The sequence below is a fragment of the Rattus rattus genome, chromosome 11 (genome assembly GCF_011064425.1).
Source record: "Rattus rattus isolate New Zealand chromosome 11, Rrattus_CSIRO_v1, whole genome shotgun sequence".
Taxonomy (NCBI): domain Eukaryota; kingdom Metazoa; phylum Chordata; class Mammalia; order Rodentia; family Muridae; genus Rattus; species Rattus rattus.
The window spans coordinates 52,489,998-52,516,774 of NC_046164.1; the positions used below are offsets into that span (position 1 = coordinate 52,489,998).

Consider the following 26,777-nt stretch of genomic DNA (forward strand, 5'->3'; position numbering starts at 1 on the left):
TGTGTGTGTGTGTGTGTGTGTGTGTGTGTGTGTGTGTGTGTGTGTGTGTGTGTGTGTGTGATGCTTGGAGTCATAATTGGTAAAGCACTGCTAGGAAAGATGCCTGGGTGCATAGTGGGTGATAAACGCAGGCCAACATCACTGAGCCAAAGACATCAATGCTGCGACTGCCTCCTGCTCATATTTGCAATAAATGTTCACAGAGCATCAGACTTTGTCATTTCCCCAAAGTCAACACTATTTCCAACAGCTGCATGATAACCTATTTGCATTTGGTATGTTCGTTACTTATAGAAACTTTTCATGTTTTACAGATGGCTAAGAAACCAAAATTTGGCATGTTTCCTACATACCCAGACATGGCAGCACCTTAGTCTGGATTGAGCACTTCTACTTCAGGAATATCGGTGATCCTACCCCTAGCCCAAGAGTCTTGTGTGCTGCAGCACAGTCCAACAGTGTCCCTGGAGTTCTCACAGCTCTCTTGGCTCTGCCCTAGGTGCTAGCCTGGGTTGGGGTGAGTCAGCTGCCTTGCGGACATTTTTATGTAAAGGCTGTTTTCTATGCTACTGTTTTTAAGGACCTCTCTTGTGGTGTACATTAAATAGTGTCTGTCCATTTGTTGAGATTCCCTCTGTGACCACTCATGTATGTGGAAAGTAACGCAGCTTACCTTCTGCCCTGTTGTAATCAGCAACCATTTAAGAACCAAGAGCGACAGAGACAGGACTTAAAGTGATCTGCTATGGCCGCTTTGGAAGAGACTGCAGACGGCTTTAGTACGACTTCTCAGAGCTCGCTTTTGGAAGTTAGGGAAACGCTAAACCAGAGATGTGAAACTGTATAATTTCTTCCATATATATATATCTTCTTATTAATATATGTCTTAATCATCCCTGTTTTGGCGAGTCCCCTAAAGGCATACACTGCTGTTATGTTTATTCTTTGGTATTCTAGACAAACAGACAAACCCATACTAGAAAAGCAAGCCTTCGCTGAAAAGCAGTCTCCAGTTTGTTGGGGTTGGCTAGGGAGATATACCCTTTTAGCAACAATTCCCAACCATTAACACAGTAAAGAAAATCATTTTATAAAACAGAAAAGGAAACTAATTTAGCATTATTACTTCAATGTCATGTGAAACACAAGGTAAAATTCTAGTCCACAAACTGTAATATAGAATTTAATTTTATCTTTATGAAGTATCCGAAGTCAAAGACGATGATACATGCATTGGGCACATCCCACAGAAGACATTTACAATGGTTGACATTTCCTTTTTATTTATTCCTAGAAACTGCCCGTATTGCAGAGTTTTCATGGATGAAATATGGAATTGAGCAGATTCCTTTTTCTACAAAATTATGGTATAAACTTGCTCAATTTTCTATCTTATTGCTAATAACCCTTACAGGCGCACAGTTTGTAAAGTAAACCCCTTAAGGACTGAATGTGTAGAGCATGCTGCAAGGTACAAGAAATAAGCTAAAACTGAGCTTTTACATAAACCTACATCTGGACCGACACAGTACTGAACACTGGCAAACATTTATCATGACACAGGGAGAAATCAATAGAAGGCGATATAGCTCAGTCCTGAAAGGGTTAAGTAGAAACACTAAAATATTATGTTTCTAACCATCCATCCCAAGTAACAGTGCTTGAAAAGTAAATCAAAAGTGACACAGAAGTTCACACATTTGTTCAGTACTCACCAGAAACACAGCTGCTTTGGAAAACAATGTCTGTTAACTTGGTTAATAATCAATTAACATTTTCTTTCAAACAGGAATCTCTTCCCACAAGAAGATTTTGATTAAATAACTAGTGGATTAATTATTAAAAATTGCATTGGAATTTCTCTGTGGTTGAACACAGACCAGGTTCTCTAGGCAAAAGCAGTACAGGCACCCGGCCATAGCTGGTACCCACCCCAGGACCTGGAGACTAAGGCAGGAACTTTCAAGAATGCCCTGAGGGGCTACATGGGTGAGACCCTTGTCTTCTGAAAACACTAACAAAAAGCCTTAGCAAAGAAGCCTGAGGCCCTAGATTTTTGACCCCAGCACCACACAGAAAAGAAACAAAATTGTTAAGGTTAAGATGGTGGCAGTAAGAATGGCAGGCATTTTACTGTACACAGGGAAGCCGCTGCAGTCTGAGTGGTCAGCAGCTCAAAGTCCCAGTGTTCCGCTCTGCAACTGCACAAAGGACAGTCCACATTTTCAGTTTCTGGCCTGCCTTCCAATCTCTTGACAAATTCAAGGAGCTGAAATACACCGTGGGTCTCGGACTCTACATTTAGACATGTTTTAAGAAGCTGTGTAGACTCACTAGACAGAATGGAAAAACACACCCACACACCACGACTGAAGAATTCCCGCTCTAAGAAGGTAAGAGGATAAAGGGCCAGCATCTGCAACAGCATCAACAGGGAGGGAACATTCCACAGTAACCGGGACAAGACTCCTGTACATCACATACTGAAACTGATTTACAAATCCACAAAAAGGACTTTTAATAAAAGCAGCTGACAAAAGAACTATCAATAACATGGTAAAACAGACATATCTGTTCAGGCTATTCTGTGGTAGGAGTCTGACATAGAACCATAGGAAAATGCCTTTATTGTTACATTCTTGAACTTTGTAAAAAAACAAACAAACAAACAGGAAAACGACTTATAGTCTAATTGTTTCAATTCTTACTAAAATAAACAAAAGAACCGAAATGAGATATAAGCATTTTAAAAAGTCAAAGTTCATTTTAATAAAGCCATGAACTTGAAAACTTACTTTAAGCTACAAAGCTGGGTAAGGAATAGTTTGTTCTTCAAAAGCATCTCATGTGTTCTCAGTTAACGACTTAACTAAACCCTAAATCTAGGCCCTCAGAAAGCACAGCGGCACTGCAAACTGCTCCGGTCTGTCGGACCGCAGTGCCCTGCTTCCATGGCAGCTGAGGAGAGGTGCTTGGAAAGAAGCAGGGCTGAAGGGAACCAAGAACAGTTACTGCACAGATAGGTAAGGCCACAGTGAGCTCCGCCCTGCACCACTGACACAGCCTGGAGGTGTGAGGTGGGGAGGCGGCGGGCTGCAGCAGCCCCAGCTTGGGGTGAGTAAGAAGGCTGTCACCACCACATTTTACAGGTGGCCTTCCCCTTGACAAACAAGGAGGAGGCAGTTTAAAGGTGTTCGGAGTGGCATTTACAGTGGCACAGTCTATGAGACAGAGAGAGAAAGGCAGCAAAGCTGGAAAGCAATGGTCCTGACGGGAGGCTAAGGGTCTATGTGAAAACTTTCAGATGCCCAGAGAGCCAGAAAGACAAACCGCCATTAGAAGCTAGTCTGCGTTTGTAAGGTACTAGTGGCCGCTGTTTAAGGGACAGTAAACGCTTACCACAATCTAGAGGTAGTTCTTACTCAAGGATGGTGGCATCACTAGACTGTGTCCTTTAACATCAATATGTGGTTCTTGTACTAAATGTAGCCCAATGAGTCTGCTGCAATTCCTAAGAAACTGAACAAGGTTTTACCAAAGTGCAGGGATGGAAACAACAAAACTGGCAATATTAGCACTCAGGCTGACACACACGCCTGAAGGTAAGCAAAGCTTAACTTTTTAAAAAGGGGAAAATTGGACAGAATATTTCTATTGGGGAAAAGTAAACAAAGGGGCAAAGAGGAAAATGGAAATATAAGTTACATTTGTATTTTTATAAACTTACAACTATCTGTCTCTAAGGTACTGTCTTCTGGCTACTTAGTTCAGTTTATTTAGTTATCATCTAATAAAAGCCATCTTATGGTCTTAAGTTTAAAATTATAATGATGTTCTGGCTAGGCTAAAAAAAAAAGGAAAAAAAATACAATAAATCATCCTGCAGAGACTTTCTCATTTTACCCTAAGGGCACCAACTTGGTAGCAAATAATTCTCATGATATTTTTTGCCATTTGCCAACAAGGTAGGAAACACCCTGTTAAATGTAATCACTGGGAACATTCCAAGTAAAGATAAAATGTTTAAAAATGTTTAACTTACACATAATACAAGTTATGTACAGACTTGGGGAGGGGACCTGGACGACTCCTGGAACACAGATGAAGTGATGGACAGGCAGAGGCGCACAGCTGTCAAATGGCGGTGTTCAGTGCCATCAACTCAGGATCACGGAACGGCCACCCCGACTGAGCTGTTAGCATCTCTTAGATTACCACTATAAATACATTTCTTTAAAAAGGGGAAAACACAGAAGTAACTACCAACAGTATCTGAGAACAGACTAAGTTAACATACATTGCATGTATTGCAGGCAAGGCAGAGGCATTTTTAAAGCTTTTGCAGACTTCATATAATCATAAAAAAAATATGCAGGCCTTTACAAAATTTGACTTGCTGAAATCAAAATAATTCCAACTTATGAAAAAGTCATAAGACTTCAGCTTAAAAAAAGTTCCAGCCTTAGACCAAAAGAACCTGGAAGTGTTCGGTACTCAGATTGAACAAGCAAGGTCAGGCTAGAACCTGATTAGACTTTAGAGCCAACCCTCAACGGGTGGGGAGCGCAACCCGTTTGGTAACAAGGTGTTTGACATACTGCAGTATAAAAAAGGCATGGTGAAAATGTACCTTTTACTAAAGCTTATGCAAGTCCCTTGGTCCATAAAAACTAGGTTAGGTTTGTGTCTTCTAGCTTAACCTGTACTCAGCCACATGTCTATCTCTTGACCATTAAATCAAAACCAAACCAAAAACAACCAAAAGGGGGGTGTGTGAGAGACAGCTGAAAACTGGATTTCCAGCAGCCTGTACATTGTGATGTTGTTCATTTCACTGTGGCTTCTGCATTTCACATCTGCACTTGCAGTTTTGAATAGATCACCTGGTATGAAACGTTTCCCCAAGAAACCACAAAAGATTGTTCACTTTATCCTTGCCTTTTTCTGTCAACTTTTTGCCGCATTCAAGTCAGTTTAAGTCCCAGCAAAAAGACGGTAGTTAGGACACCACAGTTGCTGTGGACGACGTGACACTGGTAGAATTTGTGCTGGCATTTGTGTAATTTCCCTCGCTGTTTGTGTTTGACTCATTGGTGGGCACTTGGCTTGAGTTGGCTCTGAGAATGGCTCCCGCTGCGCTGCAGTGCGGCCTTGGCCCTGGTTCTGGGGTGTAGGTAAAGGTAAGGCTGGTGGAGTAAATGATTCCATCATTACGGACCAAAGTTACTGGAACCTGGACTGGCTGCCGGACCCATCGCCAACCTTCTCGGAATGCAGAGATGTCTGGGACCACACAGAGCATGCTCTCTCCACATCTGAGGAGGAAACACAGCACTCAGAGGCATTTTCAAAGCAAACAGGTCTGTATGGACAGTCTCACTCGGGCGCCTACACCCTCCCAACCTCTGGGGATAGAACGGGCTCCATCAGTACCTGTACATTGTTTCGGCCTCTACATCCCCAAACCACACTCGTAAATTTGGAGTAAAGTTTTGTCCTGTGAGTTCAAGCATGGCTACATCCCCGCCGCCATTCAACTGCAAGTCAGAGAAACCACATTAAGACAGCTTCACTCTCCACTGAGAACACGGCTTGGGCTACACACTTGCTTTCATTTCCATGAAGGCTAACAAGTTCAGATTTATAAAACACCTTGGTTAAATGACATGACTAGAAATCTGGCTGAAGCTATTTCAAGATAACATTCAATGTGATTTAAGCTTCCTTCAATGTAAACAAACTATTTCTATTTTTATTTTCTGTAATAGTACATGTAATAAGAACCCGAATCATAACATTAAAAAAAAATCAGTATCACAGAAAGTAAGTTTATGTATGGTAAACTGTAGCTAAGAACAGCAGTAAAGACTAAAGTCACCTCCCAGCTAAAGGAGCTCACCTGGAGACTTTCTACGACAGGCACAGGAGTGACCGGGGCAAGGACAGGGCCCATTCCCTCATAGAACGTGTACTCAGCCTTGTCTGTGCTGATGATTGTCCAGGACGCTCCATCATTTATCATTTCTTTATTCTGTTCTTTTGGACATGGAGTGGCCTTAAGAAAACAGACGCCCATATACTGAGTTTATAAACATCTCAGCACAGGAGAATTCACTAAGTAGTGTTCACCTACTTGGGTTAACAAGGAGAGAACTTAGAGCAATCTGGGACCATCCTAACGTGCTTAGTCCTACACCAATGCAAACGGGATGTTAGCATGAAGCCCACAGGCGGAAGCTTTCTCTAGAACAGAAACACCTCGGTGACGCCGCACACCTCACGCTGTAGCATCACTGTATTTCAGTAACAGGTCAGTACCTGTGATGTGAAATGCAAGTGGACTCACGAAGAAAGAGAATTGCCAGAGATCCCTAAGTCTGCAGAACGAGTAGGAGCTTTGTTTGTTACTTCTAGGAGGAAACAAAGGCTGAACGGCAGCCCTAACCCGACCTGTGATCTAGTCCACCTAGCACTGTAGTACAGAGCCATGCCTCTCCAATAGCAGTAAAGGAGTTCAGCATGAACCCACGGCAATCCTATTATAGCATCAATCCATGTCGTAAACGTCCTCTTGAGAGTTTCTGACAGTGTAACTACTGGGGGAGCCCAATTTTAAAGATGAAGACTTGAACCCCCCCACACACACACGCCATTTTGAAGGACTCATTGAACACCAATGCTCCACTGTGTTCCAATGCTCTCTGAAGGCCAGATTAAGACTCCTGGAACTTGCTGTAAGCAACTACTCTAATACTCATGCTTGAGGGCAGTGTGCTAAGAACCAATGAACCTAAGTTAACATGTGAACCCAGCTTCCTGTATGTGGATATAATTAGCCGCCAATGAGAAGTATGTCTCTGTACACTGACAATCCATTAGTTTTTCAGTAGATTTTAGTCAGTCATGACTATTCTGCAGTGCTGCGGGCTAAAAGAAGGGCCATGCACACATTCACCACTGAGCAGCAACCCCTGTCCTATTTGTATAGTTTGGATTTCAGTGGTCATTTTATAACATACCTGAAATTGGATTATTCTTTCTTGAGAAAGGCACAAGTACATTCTTTCTGTGTCCTTAAGGTAAAATGCACATTTGTGGAGTTGTGATACAGGGTCGTCTGCATCCAGTAATGCTGTCTGCTTATCAACTTTCCTAATTATCTGTATTTCAACAATTTAAAAAGTCAGTCATCCACAAACATCTTTTACTTTGTACACTTTTACAGTCCATAGTATAGACTACATATTATTCATTTGTCCTATTCCTATACATTAAGAAACATTTATAACAGTGTTTAAATTAAAAGTTTTTCCTATATTTTATAAACGTGTATTACATGTATAAAAGTATTATAACACCCTTTAAAAGAATACATTAAAAAAATAAGGCAGGCAGTCATTTGTTGTCTAGACTAGTGCTTTTTAAATATTAACACACACAAGAATTGTCTGGAGTTCTTGACTAAAAATGCCTTACCCACCATGATTTGTCTGAGGCATGGTATTCTGTATTTCTAATAAATGGTTAGTGTTGTGAATGCTGCTAGTGGACAGAAGTATTTCGATTGGCAGGTTCTGACAAGCTTTTCATTAATATATAAATTAAATACCACAGGAAAATATCCACAATAGCCAACTATTGAGTGTGCTAGTCAGAGCAGAAATTACAATGGGATTAAATCATATTTAACATATTTCAAGACCAACATGACCATCGGAAAGGGGGATCAGGGAAGTGGCAAAACCTTTAATATTAACAGCTGAGAGACAAGCCTACCGTAGGCTGCCTGATCACCCTTCAATATTCCACAACTTTCACAACCTAGACCAGTGGCTCGCAACTCCCAACTGCAGTTATTTTCATTGCTACTTCATAACCGTGACTTTGCTAGTTATGAACCATAGTACAAATATCTGACACAACTTCTGCTCTTCTGTAAGAGCACTTCTGGATCGAGCTAATGGCTAACAGGAGTAAGAAGAACACTACATTTTCACATTAAACAGCATAAAATCCGAGCTACATCTTTCTACCTTTCCTTGATTGTTTTTAATCTCCTCTTCATTAAATGAGCAGAGTCAAGTCTTACCAGTCTTGGGAGTGCCATGCCAGTAACTGAGCACACCAGCTTGACAGTCTGTCCATAATGGATGTAGCCATCTCTAACTGTGAATTCCTCTCCTTCCGATTCATCATCATCCACTATGGTGGGTGGGGAAAAATGATCAGATGGTTATCCTTTGAAATTTAATATATGCTTAAGAAAATATTAATTTAATATATTGATATGTTTTACTACCCCAAGAAGGAGAACGTATTATCTTTACACTAAAAATACCAAATGTACATTTTATACTCACAGAGATGAATGTAAAATGCTCCCCACTGCTGTGAACTAGCATGGAAATTCCCTCCTTCTACGTGCAGGTATCTGGTGCTAACGGTCTGGGACCGAAGTCGATTAAACAGCGCCACCTTTGTCCCTGAGGCAATGCACACTGCAAAGACAGGGGTTTCTATTTAACTGGGTGGGGAAGGAGTTCACAAAAGAAGGGACTTTAGCTTGGCAAATTATATTTTTTCACAAAAATGCAAATAACAAACAGATTCTGGTGGCAAATATTTTAGCCTTCCAAGATAGGGGATAGTTAAAAAACAAAAAACAAAACAAAAAAAACCACCCCCCCCCAGAAAAAAAAACCACCCCAAAACAAACAAAAAACAAATCAAAGGTCTATCTTTTTACAATAGTATCAAGATAATGACACAAAAAGGGGGTTTAAATGGTTTTGTTTAAGCTAGTTTTCTTTTTAATTATTTTAATTTTAAGTTAGTTTAGGCTTTCCAATAGGCATAAGTTAAATGGAAAATATCACAAATAACTTTTGTACCCATCACCCAGCCTTCCCAGATGTCAACATCTCACTCAGAGAGTGACACCGAACATTTAATGTAGTGATGATTACTAGATGGAAAATTACCTGAAAACACAGCAAATGCTTAATAATAGATACTTCATTAAAGTTAACATTCAACCATTTAACTTATGTACGCAAAATTCCTGCGAAGTTACTGAATGGCAAGGCCAACTATGAGACTCTATACACTGTGGCCCGACTGAGCAAGAGCGCCCCACGTGCTGTCACCCAGTCCTGTGAGATATGTTCAGAAAGTTCTCTGGAAGGATACTTACCAAAGCAGCCAGCCAGTGCCATTGCATTATGATTTTTAGGGAAGTCTTCTATCTCCCAAATGCCATACAGTATTGTATTATATGAAAAATAATACTTGTTTTATAATTTATAAAATAAGTAAAATTTTAAAATAAAGATGTATTTTAGATGTGAAAAAAATCTACATAAAATATCCTAAAAATGCAACAAGTTCTTTGCATTACAAACTATTAATACAAACAAAATCAAAGAACTTAATTTAAAAAAAAAAACAAGAGAGGTATGATGTGAGGTGTGATGCCAGAAGGCACGCATTAGAGTCGCTACTACAGAAGCCAGGTGAGAGGACAGGATGCCTGAGACTCTGATGCCCCCGCTGCAGAGTCAGAAAGGGGAAGCGGTGCTGCTGGTGACGACCTCCACAGGACAGAACTAGTGAAACCACTGTGGGTGGGGAGACGGCTGCATCATGCTGCCTTCTTCAAAGCTTACTCAATAAAAACTTAAGAGAAGAAAGTCAGACAACCAAGTTCACGTGTGTTGAACTGCAGACTACCGCAGACAGAACACAACTCTGACAATCTAACACCATGCCAATGAAGCAGCAGTTTCTGCCTTGGAGACCTTCGCTCCTTGGCTTAGTCCCCAGAGCACACCATAATTCGTTTATAAGTGGTACTTCTGTCATTCTCAAAGGACTGTGCTTTTGGACTCTTGGACATTTAGCATCACTGGAGCAAAGCATTATCTTCCTACCTAGTCACCCTGATAAAAAAGAGCAAAAACCCCTCCATTTCCCTAAATGCCCCTGGAAACAGTAAGAAACCATGCTAAAGTAATCCTCACGAAGTAACTGAGATTCTCAGAACACTATAACTGAGACTCAATCACTTCATTAGGCCAAACAATATCCATTCATACTTTAATTTAAAACATAGTAAGCAAGGCCAAAAACTAGTAGTTAACAAGGAACTGGTTACTGACAGAACAACCTTTAAATTTTCAAATGTTTGTCTCAGCCATGTAATGTGAAAGTTGGGATCAAATAAGCGTGAGCATACGTACAGTCAGCATTTTTCAATGATTGCTTCTTTTTGGAAGGTTTGGAGATGACCTTTATCCGCTTGCTAAGGAACACACCGATGTCATCACTGTTGCCATAGAACATTTTTACAGACAACATGAAATGTTTCCTCTTGTCTGAATCAGATATGTACAATGTTTTGGCTGTGCAGTAGTTCTGTAGAAGAAAAGCAAAGTGTAACAGCGGGAAACCCTTGTTGGTTACTTATGCACCTTCAGCTCAGAATGATGTGGCTACATTTGCTTGGACATGCTTTAGACTTCTCCAGCGGTCCTGGCCTGAGTTCAATTCGCTGCACTCACACGGTGGCTCGGAACCATGCACAGTGTGATCTGAGGCCATCAGCTGCGTGCAAGTGCACACACAGACAGAGCATTCACACACAGTCTTTCTAGGGCCCACATTTACTCCTTTGTTTTAGTCTAGGTTTCAGAAATCACCACTCAATGCTGCAGCCAAGTATTGCATCCTTGTAATAAAGCTCATGACTACCTGCAATAGAGCTATCATAAGAGTAAAGCATGTAAAAAGCTCCCTACTGGGTACAGTTTCAAAGTGGCTCATAATAACACTTCTGTTCTTATGTCTGAATGCTGTGGTAACCACTTACAACAAAGGAGAATCGTGCTAGATTGAATGGGAGCATAAAGCATTCTGGATTTTTTTTTAAAATTATATATAAGTACACTGGTGTTCAGACACGCCAGAAGAGGGCATCAGATCCCATTACAGATGGTTGTGAGCTACCATGTGGTTGCTGGGATTTGAACTCAGGACCTCTGGAAGAGCATCCAGTGCTCTTAACCACTGAACCATCTTTCCAGCCCGAGGTCTGGATTCTTTAAGGATATACTAAAGAACTATTTTAAGGGCGCAAAAGGAAACATGCATTTGCCGAAATGTTTAAAATGCTACAACTTCACCTGTGGTTAACAGTTCTAAAACTCTCATCCTATTTCCTTAATCACCACAAACTAAGGGGCCTGGGCCAAAATACTGACTTCTTTTACCAAACAGGATAAATGATGTCTAAATTTTATTTCAACTACTTCTGCTATGGGTTCTTTTAAAATGCAGAATAAGTACCACTCATTAGAAAGTAGCTAGTGAATTCTAGGCCTTTGTTCTTAAAATTTTATTAATATATACTGTTAGTAATAGATAAAAGTTCTGCAATAGCTTGTCTCTACATCAAAGTTACATAAAGAAAATTTAAATGTGATCTCGAACATTCTAAATTTTGAAAGGCAAAATAAGACAATAGCAATAAAAGCTAACTGCAATAAACTGTCCTTCGCAGTGGTGGTCCACTTACACACTTAGATATGGCATACATTCATACATAGATAGGCTCATCATATTTTCTAAGCACTAACTAAAGGTCAAAGCTGAAAGTGTTCTGCTTTGGAACATAAGATAAAGTTAATGTACTAGAGCAGACAGTCACAGGACAAAACTAAGATTTGTATCTAAACAAGGGAACTTGAGCTTAATGGAAAGGCCTAAGATCAGATCAGTTCATTTTGAGCCCTAGCATTATTAGGTATAACCTGCATCAGGAAAGAGAAAGTATGTCTAGCAGATATAAAGCAGATGGACAAGGGCTGGTGAGGTAGCTCAGTGAAAGGACAGATCACGGCCTGGGTCCTTGGTGGTGAAGGGAGTCCTTCCTTTACCTCCTCACAGCACATGTGCACTTGTGCCCTATCAACGCCCAGGACTCCTATAATAAGGTCTAACACTGGACAGAAGGAAGGGTTTCATGCAGAGACAGCCCCCAAGGAGCTTAGTACCAGGATCCAGGGAAGGACAGTCAATGACCCTATTGATTAGATGGCTTTAGAATCACGTCACTTTAAGGTGAATGACTGAGAGTTAGAACTGGTTAAAATCTAGTTCAGCCAACAGTTAGACATAATGGTAGTGAGATCCCTGGCTTTTTTTATTAACTGCCCATCTACTCATTAAAGATCTGAATGGCTAAGCATGCAATGTGCTGTATTTAACTCCAGAAGTTATTTTAACAGGAAAATAGATCAACTCATGCTTTTTAAAGCTCAAGGGTCATAATTTAAGATGGTTTACTGTTCTCTTTTGCAACAAGCACTCACTATTGTCACTATTGTCATAAATATTACACCAAGCCTTATCTAAAGTCCATGGTCAACATATGGTATTGACTAAAAAACTATAAAGACCTAAAGACAAACATCCAGACTTGAAGGTTAGGTTTAAGGTCTTCTTAAACATGACTAAATGTGATTAAGAATTCTAACTCCTAGTTCACTACCCTCAAAACTCTTATCCTAGTGTCAAATATAAAACAAAAATACCAAAATAGCCAACAAAGAGTTAATAAATAAGGGATAGCTTTTGTATGATGCTTTGAATGCTGGGTAGTCACTGAGATCAGAATCATTTTCAAACCTTTAATATTACGAGAAAATATTGAATTAGTGAATATATTAAATGAATAAGCCGTCCTCCTGAACAAAAGCAGTATACTGACTATTACTGCTTTCTAAATTCACAAAACTGTCAGGAAGCCAGTAGACAGAGCCTTCTCTGTGTAACTTTTTCGGACTGGTGTCGGTTAGCCAAGACTACTATGCCCAGACCCATGCTCTATCTATCATGTGTCAGCAGTTACTTCCCAGCAAGGATGAAGGTAAGGTGGCAGAAAACTGAAGCTGAGAGATCCATTCTCATTACTATCTGAGTATTACAATGCTGCCAAGCAGAAAACGAGGGATTAGTCTCCCAATAGAAATCTAATTTACAACTAAGACAGCCAGGAAGCTGCCTCCTGCTGCTGCCTTTATTTACTTATTTTATGTATATGAGTACACTGTTGATCTCTTCAGACACATCAGAAGAGGGCATCAGATCCCATTACAGATGGTTGTGAGCCACCATGTGGTTGCTGGGAATTGAACTCAGGATCTCTGGAAGAGCGGCCAGTGCTCTTAAGCAGTGAGCCATCTCTCCAGCTCTGGTGCTGCCTATGCACTCTATGAGTCACCAGGCCACAGCCGTCCTGAAGGTGTCTTTGTGATTCTGATATACACATTAAGTGTAATAAACACTGGTGTGAAAAAAACTAAAATAAATACCGCAAGAATGAATGCGGAATGTATGTTTTGAATTTACCTTCCCTTCCAAGTTCAGCTGCTGCATTTCTTGGTCACTATTTCCTATTCCAATAAATGCACAGGGTTGAGACTCTTGTTCAGAACAACCATCTCGTTCCATTTGTTCTTTTTTTTTCTTCCAACCACTGCCCATAAGATACACACAAGGAGGAGGGCAAAAAAATCTGGGGAAAAAAATGGCAGAAAAATTAAATTCAAGATCATACTTCATTTTTTAATAAATATGAATTCAAAATCATATTTCAACATACTAAATTGGTTCCTTACAAAACATTTTGGTCATTTATAAAGCAAATCATGTCAAAAGGACTGAAATAAATTTTTTTTATCTGTCCTAATAAAATCTGAGGACTTATACCACTAGTTAGATTAGTTCTGCTTTAAGCAGAACTTTGAATTCTCATGGCTCAAGGCTCTACTCTACTGGAATTTGGCAAACAAGGCACAAAACATAATAGATCACTACAGAATCTGTGATTACTAAGTTCTAGCCAAGACAACAGCATCATTAACTTTAATGCTATTCTTGTCATATTACATTATTCACCTGGAAAATAGCATTAAAGTAACACCACAAGTAAGGCAACTAAGGAAAAAGACAAAAGACTGCTTGATGTGAGTTCCATAAAGAGCCCGTGTTTTATGTACCTTAGCCCCTGAACACCTGGTTTCAGGACTGAGAAACTTCTTGGACCAAAAGAACAACACACCGAATTTCTTCAGCTCATGACTACCAACAGACTTGTTCATCTGTGTCCCAAAAAGCAGCCTCAAGTTCTCTCCACATACAATGACTTTGTTATAACCTAATAATGGAACTATGGATTTATCTCTTATGTAGGGCAGAATGTACTTGTCCAGTGATAATGTAATATACTTTTGCCTAATGACACCCACTGATATGTACATACCTTAAATGTAAATGACTAGTGACCAGGCAAACAGTATAAATGGTGAACAGGTGTATAGTCAACATGTAGAAGTATCTTCACTCAAAGAACTACCTTCCTTCCCCTCTTTCTTAAAACAAAAGGCCCTCTTGGTAATTCCTACTTTTTGTATAGTTATAAATACATAAGTGTTTCTTGATTCTGCTAATCCTACTATAAGCAAAAGAGCCTAACTGTAACAATAGTCAACAATAGCCAAGTTCCAATTATAAGAAAGCAACAGGGGAAGATGACCACCCATGTGGATATGTACTAACTTACACTGCAGAACCATGAGCACATGGGCCTACTACTGGCCGGTGACATCTTCTAGTCAACTGATACTGGGAGTCAAATTTTACCTGAACCCCAGACTAAGAAAAGTAAATTGTGTTGTTGAGCATGGTGGTGCATGCCTTTAATCCCAGCACTTGGAGGCAGAGGCAGGCAGATCTCTGTGAATTTGGGGCCAGTCTGATCTACACAGTGAGCTCCAGGATAGTCAGAACTATAGAGATAGAGCTAGAAAGACAGATAAACAAACAAACACACAAGCAAATAAACAAACGAACAAAACATTTGCGTGTGCCTCACAGTCTCGGGTCTGTGAAGATATAAGCAGTGTGCGTCTTCAGCAAACCAAGGAGAGCATGAACTCAACTGCCTCCAAAGGTACCAGCACCTTCTTTACTCAACCCTGATCAGGTGAGCTTTTATATAACTGACACGTATAATGTACAAGAAGTAAGCTGAGATGATTCAGTGTTTATTAGTTCTTCAAATACCTATTATACCCCCAGGTGCCAGGAATATAATGAAACCAGCAACACCAAACAAAATTGCTCTCATGGAACTTAACTAACAAGAGGTGGAGGTGGGGGTGGGTATAAAGTTAATATAAAAATAGAGACTATGTTAGCTAGTAGTAAGAATCCTGGCTTTACAAAAAAAGTCAGGATAGGATGGCCAAAATATGGACTGTCTGAGGCAGCCAGGGAAAACATCCTTACGGAGGTAACTTGCAGCATTTAAAATAAAGGAAGACAAAGCACAGAAGCAGTGGCTGGTTAGAAGGGGATCAATCATGGCAAGGAATTCTGAGGCAAAAAAGGTTGAGCAGCCCAAGTGTGTCCTGGAAAGAGTTCGTTCGGAGCGAGTAGGAAGCCTCTGCGGTTCTGTAATATCTAATTAAGCAACACAGAACAAGAGGAGCGTTCATGCTTGCATGCTCACACTTGAAGCCAAGAATATCAAGGTCATGGTCCAGGTACTGGGTCCAGGTCCAGGTCATTCCACATGTAGAGATGCTTACACTGGCTGGGCATGTTTTATAATTGGTTCAGTTTACTTCTGTACCAGGGATCTTTCAGGCTTACAGTGGCTACCAAATACACAGCATGGCACATCTCAAGCACCTAGGCCAATACCTTCTCAGGAACTTCATTCCCATCTTAGTGTTTTATTGGGCACTGAATATTAAAACTCATTGGTGAACTGGTATTATCAAACCTGAATGATTTGATATTACTGATTAATATATTACCACAAAATGTACTTTTATTTCGCATCTGAAGGCTATATATACAGAAATGATAAAGGAACAAATATTAAAATATTCATGGAAGTACAGTTAAAAAAACAAAGGAAATTAACAGCATTATTAGTCAAAGTAATTGTTTATATATAGCTATCTAAAACTCTGATCAAATCCAGGCATTAGTAGTACATGCCTTTACTCACAGGCAAGGAAGGCAGATTTCTGTGAGTCTGAGGCCAGCCTAGTCTATTCAGTGAGTTCCAGAAGAGCATAGCCAAGGTTATAGGGATATATCTTGACCCAAAAAACAAAAACAAAAACAAAAAACAAAAACCCAAAACACCCCACAAACAAACAAAAAACCCCACATGGATCACAATTCTACCTCGAAAGTTTTTCAAGAATACAATAAAAACAAAGACTTTCCAATAATCTATGGAATAAAAGCCCATAATACTTAAACAAACAACAATTAAAATGCATTGCTGTGTTTGAAACTGACTTTGAACTCAGTCCTGTCGAACAATGTTGCCTTTTGTCTTTCTCCTTTTTCTCAGTATCTTTTAACTGACAAGCAATGCTATTCTCTCCCACTTGGTGGCAGTATGTACATATTTAAAATTTTACTCATTGCAAAATTTAGTCAATGGTTTAACAATCCTTTCCCCTCAAATCCTGTGAACATACATGGAAAAAATCTGATAGATTCAATATATTAATGTTCAGTATTCTAAATTGACAATTAAGTTTTTGGCCAGACAAAATCCAAACTTGTCACCACTGAAAGAACATCTGGGAGCTCCTAGTACATCTTCTACCCCAGTTAACACTTTAGAAATCAGAAACTAAGTATCTAAGTAGTTAGTAATTGTTCCAAGAGCACCTCTCATATAACTGTTTGCTCAACAGGAGACAATGCTGAACATTAACACATATTAAATATATATATTACACACACACACACACACACACACACACACACACACACATGGCTATCAATCCCAAAAGTTGAAGCTTTCTAAAATGAAATTTCCTAGCCAGATATTTTTAGCATTATTTACTGGAATTCTTTTTTATGACAGATATGGCCAAATGTCTGTGGCCATATCCCAAGGTTACTTCATGCCTCATACCTCAGCAACTCTTTAAAACAGCCTGAATTAGGGTTGGGGACTTAGCTCAGTGGTAGAGCGCTTGCCTAGCAAGCGCAAGGCCCTGGGTTCAGTCCTCAGCTCCGAAAAAAAAAAAAAGAATTTTAAAAAAACAGCCTGAATTTATTCAGGAAAACTGGCCAGTCACACCACCCCCACCCCACGTATGTCTTTGGAAACATTTTAATATACATGATTCAAAAGACAGAGGAGAGTTAGTTACTGTAACATCTTTGTTTTTCAAGTATTTAATAGGTTGTGGATGGACTGAGCCATACCTAATAATAGAAGGTAAAAACAAACCAGGCTACTACAACAATAAAGACAGCCATTCAAATGTTTATGGTTCTTGATAAGCCACTGCAGCCCGGAGGTCTTGTATTTCTTACAGTGATTATGAACCTTTATTACTTCAGAAGGTCTCAGCCATCATAAAATTAAATGCCGCATGACTTTGTTTAGGTCCTTTTGCACTAGCAACTAACATAATTTAAAAAGGGAATAAGTGAAGAATAAGTGAAAAAGGGAATAAGTGATAAATGGTTTGTCAAAACTCCAGAGAATGAAAAGCCAGCACTGCCTGTGTTTGAAGCCAAGTGACCAATATGTTTGCCCCGTGCTTCAGTGAGGTCTAGCCTGGTTGGTCTCACCCACTCAAGAAGGAGGAGATGAGACTGAGCGAGACTCACACAGACCTCACAATTGAGGCACACTGAGTGCCTTAATTCCTCCAACCTGACACCTTGCTGTGGCTAACCCACAAAGGTAGGAAAATAAGGCAGCACCAACACTACACCCAGGTGACAGCACACACCTGTGGGGTTTTTCACTTCATAGAAATAGCTTAATGTGAATTTCTACTTTTGAAATTACAAAAATAAAAGAAAATTTAAAACCCTGCAATTATTTGGAGGAGTTCCAATTCTGGTACCAAGGATCACAATCAACTGAAGCCAAGGCATGTTTAGAGTTATCTTCCTTTCCCTTAAAATGTGTATTAAAACCCTAATACTGGTACAGCACTTCTCTGGGTCAAGACCTGAGTTGCTAAGCAATCTATTTCATCTCAAAAAGCATAATTGGCCTTAAACATAGCATTCTTCAGTGGTGAGAAGCATTCCTGTTTTGCTTAGAAAACAACTGACTAGTGTGAACTCAAGTTCCCAGAAAAAAGATTACACCCATGTCACCAAGGCTGACTGACTGATTATAATGTCACAACTGTGGAGAGTTGGAATGTTGCAAACCAAAATTCTCTGGGGCTGTCTTTAGTCTAAATCACCATGTACCTGTGCCTGACCCTAAGAGCCTGTGACTGTCATGTAAAATCTTCCACACGTATTATCAGACTACTAGCTTTCACCAGTTCAACAGTCAAGAACTTCATCAGACAGCAGTATAACCCTTTGCTGTAACCCACTTAACCAAGAGAGGTTTCTTGATTTACAATGTTTTGTTCTCTAACTTTACAAACCATATTCACATTACAACACAGCATGAAGTGACCTAAATCTGTGTTCCTGAGCCACTTGGCTCTAGAATTAAGAACCATTTTATGTTAACACACTACAAATACACACTAAATTTTATTATTTATAAACCTAAACCTAGAAATTCATCTAGGGCCAATGTAATGAACAAAAAGAGTTGGCTATTCATATCAACTTCTATGTTTAACTAGAAATGAGTAATCAAGTTTCACATGTCAAGTAAAACAAAATAGGGCTGGGGTTGGAGCTCATTAAAGAATCTTTGAATATGAGAAAGTCCTAGGATGCCACCCAAGCCCAGAATAGAAAGTTTCATAGAGCTGACTAACAACAGTAGGCTGTGAAGATGCTAAACATTATTTCCATTCACTTCACTATTCATCCTCTTTGAGGACGAATCATCAATTCAATAACTTTACTTTTCTTTTCAGCTCAGAGATCAAGGAAGAGACTTCCTGATTACCTTCTATCATGTAAAGTGATTTAATTAATTATACATTCATTTATATTTCCCTACTTTTGCTCATATTTCCTTAGTCACAAATTCTAAGATTCCTTTCATTCTTTTAACCTAATTTTCAAACTCACACTTTCATTCCTTCTGGCCAATTCCTAAAACTTGGATCACCACCCCCCCCAACCCCAATCAGGATATCTTTGTCCAATAATACTTAACCAAAACCTGCTGTTTGAAAGACAATGCTTACAGTACCTGGAATCAAGTGAGAACAGCAGAGATGAGGTTCTGAGTCAACAATGACCTGATCCAGTAGGTCAGGTTCTGCTCACTGCCATGCCTCCCCTGGGTAACTTCAGCTGAGTTGAGTGTATGGGATGTGACCAAGTGGTAGACTATGAGCATTGTGTGCAGAAACTCTGGGTTTGAGCTCTAACACTAATTTTTAAAACCCTGACCAACAAGAAATCCATAATCAAGCCAAACATAATGAGACATGAGTTTCATGGAAAAGACTACACTGAAACAACGTCCATTCACTAGTTATCTTTACAGATAATCTCTGTAGTGCCCAATTAGGTTTGAGTATGTGAAGATTTGTCTTTCTTTTCCTTGCAATGCAACCCAGGAGTTCTTGGGCACAAGGAATCCTCTTGACTTGTCCTCCAAAGCAGGTGGGACTACAGGTGCACAATGCCACCACGTCCAATGTATGTATGGGGCAGATGAACTTTCTTAACTACCAGGTATAGGTTCAAGCAGTTGGGAGCTCAGAATTTTTTGGCCTTACTTATGTGCAACTATGTGCCTACCTATTGTGCATTGGGAATTGAACCTAGAGCCCTGTTTATGTGGGCATATACTCTTATCGTTGAGTTACATTCCCCAGACTTCTTTAAAAAGATACCATTTTATTTGTGTGTGTAGGTGTGAATGTGCCAGATGTGTATGAGTGGCCATGGGAGCAGAAGAGGATACCAGTTTCCCGGGAGCTGGAGTTAGAGCCAGTGCAGATATGGGCACTGGAAATTGGACCTAAGAGGTCTCTTGGAAGAGCAGCAAGTACTCTTAATCACTGAGCCACCTCTCCAGCCTCATCCCCAGACTTTTTTGAATCAGAGTCAAAACTGATCACACTGGCCTTACTTCTCTATAACCCAGGGAAGCTTTGAACTTGCCATCTTCCTGCCTCAGCCTCTTCAATAGCTAGGATTACACAACTGTGTCACAATTGCCTCATCCTTTCAAAAATAGCATGGGGGTGGGGTGGGAGGGTGCAGTTGTTTATCAAATTATACTTTACTCCCAAAAAAGAAAGATGCTTTGTAAATGCGAACGTGTCACTGAAAAGCTTGGAACACAGTTCCAAAACAGTCTTAATTTTATAAAATTTGGGATGTGGCCAGATGGTATTCACTAAGTTTTCTGATTTGAACATTCACTGTTTCTCCCCTTTAAGAGAGAAGTTCCCTCTTACCTACTTTTTCTTTTCTACTATGCAAATAAACCCAGGAATAGAAACAAGTCTCAGATAAATCATATGCAAATTATAAAATAAGCATTATTTGCCTCAAATACCCAATAATCTTACCGTTTTTCATTTCCATATGACTTCTGTGCAACTTTTGCATGAAGAATGAGTACTGTTTGATCCCCTCGTTCTTTTAAATAATTTCGCATAGCTTCCCTGTAATCAAATATAAATATTACTATTGTTGGGATGGTGTTTTTGTCAAAATCTTCTTTCACTATAGCTGATGAGAGGAATGCTTATGAGCATTTTTTTAAACAAACAAACTTAAACACCAAAAGACAAACTTAAAAACCAAAGACAATTGCATGAGCTACCTTAAGTTCCTGTGCAAAGGACAACATATACACACTTTCACTCTACCTTCTGGTTGTTAAAATACAATTAACACTTACCCTGGTAATGAATTAACTGACTTTATAACTTATCTTGGTCTTCTACCCTCTCACTTAAGTCACAACAAAACATCAATCCCCCAAACTTCTACTGCCTGATCCCAAACTAACAGTCTCCCAAAGAACTTTGTTAAATGTCTTAAAAAGATGCTAATGGGCGGTTGGGGATTTAGCTCAGTGGTAGAGCGCTTGCCTAGCAAGCACAAGGCCCTGGGTTTGGTGCCCAGCTCTGGGGGAAAAAAAAAAAGACGCTAATTGAAAAATTTGAAAATTACATTAACCTTTCAAAACACTCAACATTATATCAAATGAAAACTGCCACATGCTTATTAAGGAAATGTTTTATAAAAAAATCCAATGTGTATTTATTTGCCCAAGTTAAACGCCACACAGGAGGAAAAAACCTCTACAGGTTTAAGCAGAATCTCAATTCTTGAGATGTTTTACATGCCACAAAATTATAGTCAGGATAATCAAGGAATTTTTTTAATAAATTTAAATTATACTCAACTTACATTATAAATAAAGGCAAATCGTACAAATGGATATCCAAATGACAGCAATAAGGTGTTAAAGCTGTCAACAAGTCACTGAACGGAGGGAATTATAGATGCATCACTTGTGCACTAAACTCACTGAGCCTCACCCAACTTCTGAATGAATCTAAATACTAGAGCTAACACAGCCACCTAGTTCAGGGTGGTTAAAGGGGTCTAATGGCAAAACCTAAATGACATTTATTCTTACTGAGAAAAATGTTTTAGCTGCAAGGCATGGTAAGTGATACACAGTGTGGGCAGAGAGACAAAACCTCTCCCACTGAAGAACAGAATAGAACAGCACACTACTAGCATAGGTGTGCACAGCCAGCACTGAAACATGGTGTCTATCTAGGTCAGGGAGTAGGAGACAAAGGACCTTGCACTGGGTAAGTTCTCCCATGATCTAGGTATAGAATGACCGGCCATGACAAGGGCACTGAGGTATAGGAGGTGACTGACAGGTTAGAGAACAGAGGCTATGGATATGGCTTGGTGGCTAAAACCTTTACAAGAGGGCCAGATTCCCAGAACTCATCTAAATGTCAGGTGAGCATGGTGACCCACCTGTAATTCCAGCCTTGAAGGCAGAGCCAGATCCCTGGAGCAAAATCAGCTATATTGTCAAGTTCTGTGTTTGATTAAAAGACCCTGGCTCAAAAGAATGAAGTGGAAGAGAGATTGAGGAAGATTCCATAATATACAAGAAAAAAAACCAAACCAAGATAAAAAACCATCCATCCATCCAACCCCTTTACCACTCCCCTCAACCCCCGACATTCCCCTGCACTGAGGGTCCAACCTTGGCAGGACCAAGGGCTTTCCCTTCCACTGGTGCCCCAACAAGTCTATTCTCTGCTACATATGCAGTTGGAGCCCTGGATCAGTCCATGTATAGTCTTTGGATAGTGGTTTAGTCCCTGGAAGCTCTGGTTGGTTGGCATTGTTGTTCTTATGGGGTTACAAGCTCCTTCAACTCTTTCAATTCTTCCTCTAATTCTCCCAAAGGGGGTCCTGTTCTCGGTTCAGTGGTTTGCTGTTAGCATTGACCTCTGTATTGAACATGCTCTGGATGTCTCTCTCGGGAGAGATCTATATCCGGTCCCTTTCAGCATGCAATTTTTAGCTTCATCAATCTTATCTAGTTTTGGTGGCTCTGTGTGTGTGTGTGTGTGTGTGTGTGTGTGTGTGTGTGTGTGTGTGTGTGTGTGTGTGTGTGTATGTATGTATATGGGCCACATGGGCCACATGTGGGGCAGGCTCTGAATGGTCGTTCCTTCAGTTGCTGCTCTAAACTTTGCTTCCATATCCCCTCCTGTGGATATTTTGACCCCCTTTTAAGGAGTGGGAGCATCCACATTTTGGTCATCCTTCTTCTTGAGCTTCCTGTGCTCAAGATCTTGGGTAACTCAAGCTTTTGGGCTAAAATCTACTTATCAGTGAGTGCATACCAAGTGTGTTTTTCTGTGATTGGGTTACTTCACTCAGGATATTTTCTAGTTCATTCCATTTGCCTATGAATTTCATGAAGTCATTGTTTTTGATAGCTGAGTAGTACTCCATTGTGTAGATGTACCACATTTTCTGTATCCATTCCTCTGTTGAAGGGCATCTGGGTTCTTTCCAGCTTCTGGCTATTATAAATAAGGCTGCTATGAACATAGTGGAGCATGTGTCTTTGTTATATGTTGGGGCATCTTTTGGGTATATGCCCAAGAGAAGTATAGCTGGGTCCTCAGGTAGTTCAATGTCCAATTTCCTGAGGAACCTCCAGACTGATTTCCAGAATGGTTGTACCAGTCTGCAATCCCACCAACAATGGAGGAGTGTTCCTCTTTCTCCACATCCTTGCCAGCATCTGCTGTCACCTGAGTTTTTGATCTTAGCCATTCTGACTGGTGTGAGGCGGAATCTCAGGGTTGTTTTGATTTGCATTTCACTGATGACTAAGGATGTTGAACATTTCTTTAGGTGCTTTCAAGCACATTTTGTATATTAAATTCTACGAACAGTATGATCTCTGTCATGTCACTTAGTAATTATTTGTTTATATGTTTACCAGATTATGTGTTTGGTTTTCTTATCTTCACACACACAATAGAGGCTTCAAGAAGTAAAAATGCTCTGTAGAAAATCTGTACCTGCCTCAAGTTCTTTTACTTGATCCACAGACTGGACTGAGCCCCAAGCATACAGGGCTGCCTTTTCTGGCTGCAATGGGAGAGGGTGCAGCTAACCTTGCAGAGAATTGATGTGCCACCAGGAAGGGGAGGGAGGAACAGGACTAGGGCAGGTGGGGGTGGTGGTGGTAGAAGAAACAACATTTGAAATGTTAAAAAAAAGACTGAAACTGAGAAACAAGGCTGCGCTGGTTACTTCTTCTAAGCAAGTATTATGAATGTAACATAACAGCCCTGCGGTGATGTGAATGATCAGTCACTTCTTGAAATGATACAGAAGGGGCAGGAATCAAAGCTAGGTGGCTAAGCTATCTCAAGGACAAAGTTTACTACTGGTAGTACAATGGCTAAGCCACATCTCTTCTATGAAACAGGGTCTGAATCTTAACTCTGTTACTTTTGAATCTGAGGTTTGTCTCCTCTGTGAAACTACCGGGAAAAAGAAAAAGACAACAACTAAGTTCACCCCCCCAACACACACACACACACACACACACAAAAAGAAAAAGCCATTCCAAACTCTTAACAATATTCATGCAGGAGAGAATGGGGATGGGACTTCCATGACTGACCTGGTAAAAAAGATGTGGGAGGTTGGAATTTTGATATTTCAGAGTAATTACAATCTATTTGGGGCTATCATTAGTCTACTAAATGGTCACCACCACCTCTGTGCCAGCTCCTGCTCCTAGCCAGATTTAGAATGTATTAACCTAATAAAACCTCAATTTTCCACCAAAACCTCAATTTTCCACCAATCAAAAGACTGCAAATGTTGTCAGATGGCATACAAGGTGCCTATCTCCCATCTTGCTGTAACCTGCTTCCCTGATGTAACTATGTATTTTTTTTAAATCTCTTGATTTATAACTTTGTTATAATCTTTGTTCTGTTACCAAAAAAATTCCATAAAACTGCTTCCATGTTAGAATGCTGTGTTTGGAGAGACCTAAATCAATATTTCTAGGACATGGTCAGTTATATTTTGCTATAGATTAAACCGGTCTTTCATTCCTTTGAGATGAGAGCTTTTCATTCAACTCTGTACAGCATATTTATCAAATCTGTAAGTACATGTATACATGTTTGTCTTTAAATCATAAGAACAGCATCTTACTATGTGAAAACAGAGAAGGGGGCAGGCAGGTGGTGCGGCAAGTAGAAGTGCTTGCCCTGCAAGCCTGACAACTGTGAAACAGAGAACCTAGTGGTAAAAGGTTGTCCTCTGATCTCCAGACATATGCCACTGATCTGCATCCCACTGACAATAACACATTAGAGGAGTCTGACTACTAAACAGTGTTCAAGCATCAACCTAGCTTAAGTCAACAAAAATACATGGTTCATGTGTTTTACATACAGGATTTTAAGAGCACAGATGTCTCCATGAAAGAGATGTGCTTTGTGAAAAGTGTTACTCTCAGTAACAGACAAAAGATATTTTGAGCAAGAGAATATATAATCATTCTAGCAATTATAGAAAACTAAAATAATGGTAAACCTCACAACGAAAATCCTCTGCTACTCAACAAATTTTAGCAAGAGCATTAGTTAGCAGCTCCTAGTCTGCAGTTACAGGAGTTACAAAACTATCTCTGAATGAATGTGTAGGCTTCTGCCCCCGGGACCCATCCATGGAAGGTGAGACGACTCCCTTTCCTCAAACTGTTTTCTGACTTCCACAAGCACAGTGCAGCATGCACTCATTCACATGTGCACATGAGCATTCACACACACATATATGCACAGACATGGCCCCCACATTAAACTCCCTACAACACAGTGAAGACAAACTTCTTAAAATATTTTTTGCCAAATAAGACATTGTTTTCCTAAAGCAGAGGAGAGTAAGAGTTAAATAAGACTTCCTTCAGAGGAGAATAAGACTTCAAAGTTGGGAATAGATGGTACTAAATTTGGTATAGAAATTATTAAGAAAATATCCTAATTTCAAGTTTGGATTTAATAAAACTAATTTTTACCACAGAATTGGTTATTGGTTTTCAATTTGCATTTGCCATTAGATGTGTTTGCTGGGTTACACAGGCAATGAAGATGTGCAGTTTGCTTTCTCATAAGAGAAACAAAGCTTAATGGAATTCTCCCGCAGCACATGCTAGTCTCCCAGGCTATCTCCTATGTAAAATGGTTACTAGAATGTGAGTTAATGAGATCTAGTTGGCCTACCATATGGTGGCTTTACCACCAGCACACTATGCCACACTGCAACAACAGGATATTCTCAGTTCCCCAAAGGGTCCCTACTGCTCTTTTCCATTCTAGGAAACAATGCTCATCTACATCCTGTCAGTAAGACAGCCTACATTTTCTAGAACGTGTATATGCAGAGTTCAGTCCTTTTTTGAACTTCTGAACAGAAATCTTTGTTCATATGGAATGTCAGTCTATAGTTGTGCTTTCTGAGTTTTAGTAGCATACGAGCATTGCCTACCATAGGTAACAGCACTCTGTCCTCAGAATGAACTAGGAACTAGATCTTCTTTCCCAGTGTTTAGGAAGGTATCTAGTGGTGGTGTTTTCTTCCTTAAGCATCCTATTGAAGTCAGCTGAGTCTTGGCTCCTGCAATAGCCACTTCTGGGTTGGTCTGGATTGGTTTTCTTCTCACTGAAGACACTGTGTGCAGCGTCTCAGTGTGGGTGACTGAGCTCTGCTGCTCCCAACACCCCACACTGTCCTTGCTCCTCTACTGAGCTGTTGTTGATGGAGCTCAGGGGCCTCATTGTCCTACTCTGCTGCTCCTGAACTTTGTTTTGTTAAAAACTGAGTTTCTTGGAAGTTTCAGCTTTTAACTCTATTCCATGACGGTTAGATGAAACCAAAGCACAATTTAATCTGGACATAATTCTACAAAGACAGACTTTGTGTGATTTTTATTCTGACTATTGAAAGCAGACACAATTCACAGCCTTCCCTAGCCTTTAGATGTGGTTTGTTTTCAGTGTTCCCCTTAGCTGTGGGTAGCTTTCTCGTTCGTGTGTTTGTGTGTGTGTGTGTGTGTGTGTGCGAAGATTCCTCTGCATGCAGATCTGCACTGATGTCCTACTCTTGAGGTCTTCAGTAGAGACACACATTCACTAAGTGGTCTTAAGAAGTCATCTCCATCCCCTTGTTACCTTAATAACAGTTCTGTAATACTT

The 26,777-nt window shown here is 40.0% G+C and overlaps 1 protein-coding gene across 4 annotated transcripts in view; it reads right to left on the reverse strand.

The window, feature by feature from the left end:
• Positions 1-3,691: 3,691 nt before the first annotated feature.
• The window catches only part of Rbpj (recombination signal binding protein for immunoglobulin kappa J region), a 62,827-nt gene continuing 39,741 nt past the window's right edge, over positions 3,692-26,777 (reverse strand). For 3 of the 4 annotated variants that reach the window (XM_032915964.1, XM_032915965.1, XM_032915966.1), the window contains 9 exons: positions 20,565-20,660; positions 13,408-13,573; positions 10,239-10,413; positions 8,361-8,498; positions 8,090-8,202; positions 7,020-7,160; positions 5,900-6,055; positions 5,434-5,537; positions 4,782-5,315 (listed from right to left, as the gene is read on the reverse strand). In XM_032915964.1, the coding sequence (XP_032771855.1) occupies positions 5,000-5,315; positions 5,434-5,537; positions 5,900-6,055; positions 7,020-7,160; positions 8,090-8,202; positions 8,361-8,498; positions 10,239-10,413; positions 13,408-13,573; positions 20,565-20,660 (1,405 nt within the window). In that variant the 3' untranslated portion in view covers positions 4,782-4,999. Of the gene's footprint in view, positions 5,316-5,433; positions 5,538-5,899; positions 6,056-7,019; positions 7,161-8,089; positions 8,203-8,360; positions 8,499-10,238; positions 10,414-13,407; positions 13,574-20,564; positions 20,661-26,777 lie in introns of all 4 variants that reach the window. The other variant, XM_032915963.1, reaches the window with a different exon arrangement.